Source organism: Empidonax traillii, unplaced genomic scaffold, assembly GCF_003031625.1.
Source record: "Empidonax traillii isolate 1590-97213 ecotype Southwest subspecies unplaced genomic scaffold, ASM303162v1 scaffold1434:size109757, whole genome shotgun sequence".
Taxonomy (NCBI): domain Eukaryota; kingdom Metazoa; phylum Chordata; class Aves; order Passeriformes; family Tyrannidae; genus Empidonax; species Empidonax traillii.
The window spans coordinates 857-2,927 of record NW_020956627.1 but is presented as its reverse complement, the minus strand read 5'-3'; the positions used below and the strand labels follow the sequence as shown (position 1 = coordinate 2,927).

General features: G+C 35.9%; 1 protein-coding gene across 1 annotated transcript in view; it reads left to right on the top strand.

The window, feature by feature from the left end:
• LOC114070084 (zinc finger CCHC domain-containing protein 2-like) overlaps positions 1-534 on the top strand; it is a gene marked incomplete at its 3' end in the record, with an annotated part of 15,183 nt that extends 14,649 nt beyond the window's left edge. The window contains exon 2 of the mRNA XM_027907289.1: positions 423-534. Within this exon, the coding sequence (XP_027763090.1) occupies positions 423-534 (112 nt within the window). The remainder of the gene's footprint in view (positions 1-422) is intronic.
• Positions 535-2,071: the final 1,537 nt, after the last annotated feature.

Sequence of the window (2,071 nt, the reverse complement as noted above, 5' to 3'; positions counted from 1 at the left end):
AGAGAGAGAGAAAGAGAGAGAGAGAAAGAGAGAGAGAAAGAAAGAGAGAGAAAGAAAGAAAGAGAGAGAGAGAGAAGGAGAGAGAGAGAAGGAGAGAGAGAGAAAGAGAGAGAGAGAAAGAGAGAGAGAGAAAGAGAGAGAGAGAAAGAGAGAGAGAGAAAGAGAGAGAGAGAAAGAAAGAGAGAGAGGGAAAGAGAGAGAGAGAGAAAGAGAGAGAGAGAAAGAGAGAAAGAAAGAAAAGTGAAAAAGAAAGAACCGAAGTGGCTAATGACCATCTTTTTGCCACTCTCAGGATTTCTCTCCTGTAGAATGCCAAATAAAGCGTAGTTTGTGTTTTTTTTTTTTTAAAGTTGCTTTTTAGAGTAAGGCTTAATAATATACATTCAATTTAGACACTTTCTTTTTTTTCCTTTTCTATTTAGAATGACTTTTCCCGTAGTGACTGCATGTCAAGTAATGAGACCAGTTTGCTAGAACGAACCACAGCACCTCATGATGGACTACCGATGGCTTCCCATAGACCTCAGCGGGAAGGTACGTTGTCTGTGGTTCATTTTGAGGAACACTAAAATTTGCCTGGAGTTTTAGAAATCTTGTATCTGTCTTGGTGTTAATCTGAAAGAGAAGTAATCTGCAATGATTCTAAGTATAATATCTTCTCTGCTGCGTCCTTGGTCTTTTCTTTATTGTAACAAATTGTCATTCCTGTTTGCTGCTAACTACTTGTGAATGAAAGCATGAAAATTGATTGCAAAGGGGCTTTCCACTGAAAAAAGGGATGAGATTATGGAGAAAACAAGAACATTTAATGCAGTTGTATTAATAGTGTTATTACAGGTATTTAGATTTTTTTAAGCAAAACTAAACATGAAGATAATGTGAAACAATGGATAGATTTTGCTGCTTGATTCAGTTGTATTTGATTAATAATAAAAAAACCCCCACCCTTGTATTATAAACTCGTATATAAAACTACCAGACAGGAAGTTTTTATAGAAGTGGCAGTTTGAGAAGTGCGAGGCTTTCATAGAAGTCTATCTTTTGGCTCTGTTGGGGAGAATGAGACCAAGGCTTCTGAGCGTAAACAACTCTAATATGCAATTGCCAGCCCCATTTCTTCTCTTTGAAGAAATAAGCATTATTGAAAACAGATTTATTCATACCCTTTATTCTCCAACAGGATCAGCAGATCACTTGTCTACTCAAAATTAGTCAACAGATAGTCTGCAGATAGTAAAGAGATGACAATATAGGAAAATGGTTGCTATTTATTTTATCCTCATAAATGTCCTTTTCTCTCTACTGTGGAGATTTAATTGCACTTTGAAGGCAGGCAATTTGAGAGTTTTTGATTCCTTGAATTAAAAGAAAAGCAACAGAGAAAGATTATGGCAGATTACAGACAACAAACCTGTTTCAAATCCTTTTACGGAGTTCAAAGTGTTCATATTCATGAATTAGAAACACAAAGGGAGAATCTCTTTAGTAACACTCTTGAATTAAGTAACAGAAGCACAGAAAGGTTGAATAATTTAATCTAGCAAAAAGCTTAAGTATTCCTCTGCATTTGTATTATCATGGTGAGAAACCAGAGTGAAGGATCAGAATACTTTTGTGATATTTGCTATGCAGTTATGTGATAGAGAGTCCCTGCTAACAGAAATCTCCTTCCTGGGTTTAAAATGCCACTGATAGTAAAACTTAGGTTTTATTGTCAGCTGTGATAAATATGAGTTTTAAAAATCTTGACTTAGACTTAAAATGGAAGCAGTGTCATGTATACATGCTTGACTTAATCATCCTGAATGCATGTGTTGTGTCCAGAATGGATGTGGAGATGTAGCATGCCTCATTGGCTTGTATATTTAGACATTTCTGCTCGGTCTAGCCATTTAGAATATTTAAAATGTGATTGTGGAAGCAGAATTTTAAAGCAATCTGTTGATGCTCTGGAACTGAAACTGTGCAGCAGCAACAGTGTAATTACCTGTTGTATCGCATATTACAGTGAAGCCTGCAAGAACAACATAAAGAAGTTAAGAGCGTTGAAGGTACTGCATTGTGATATAAT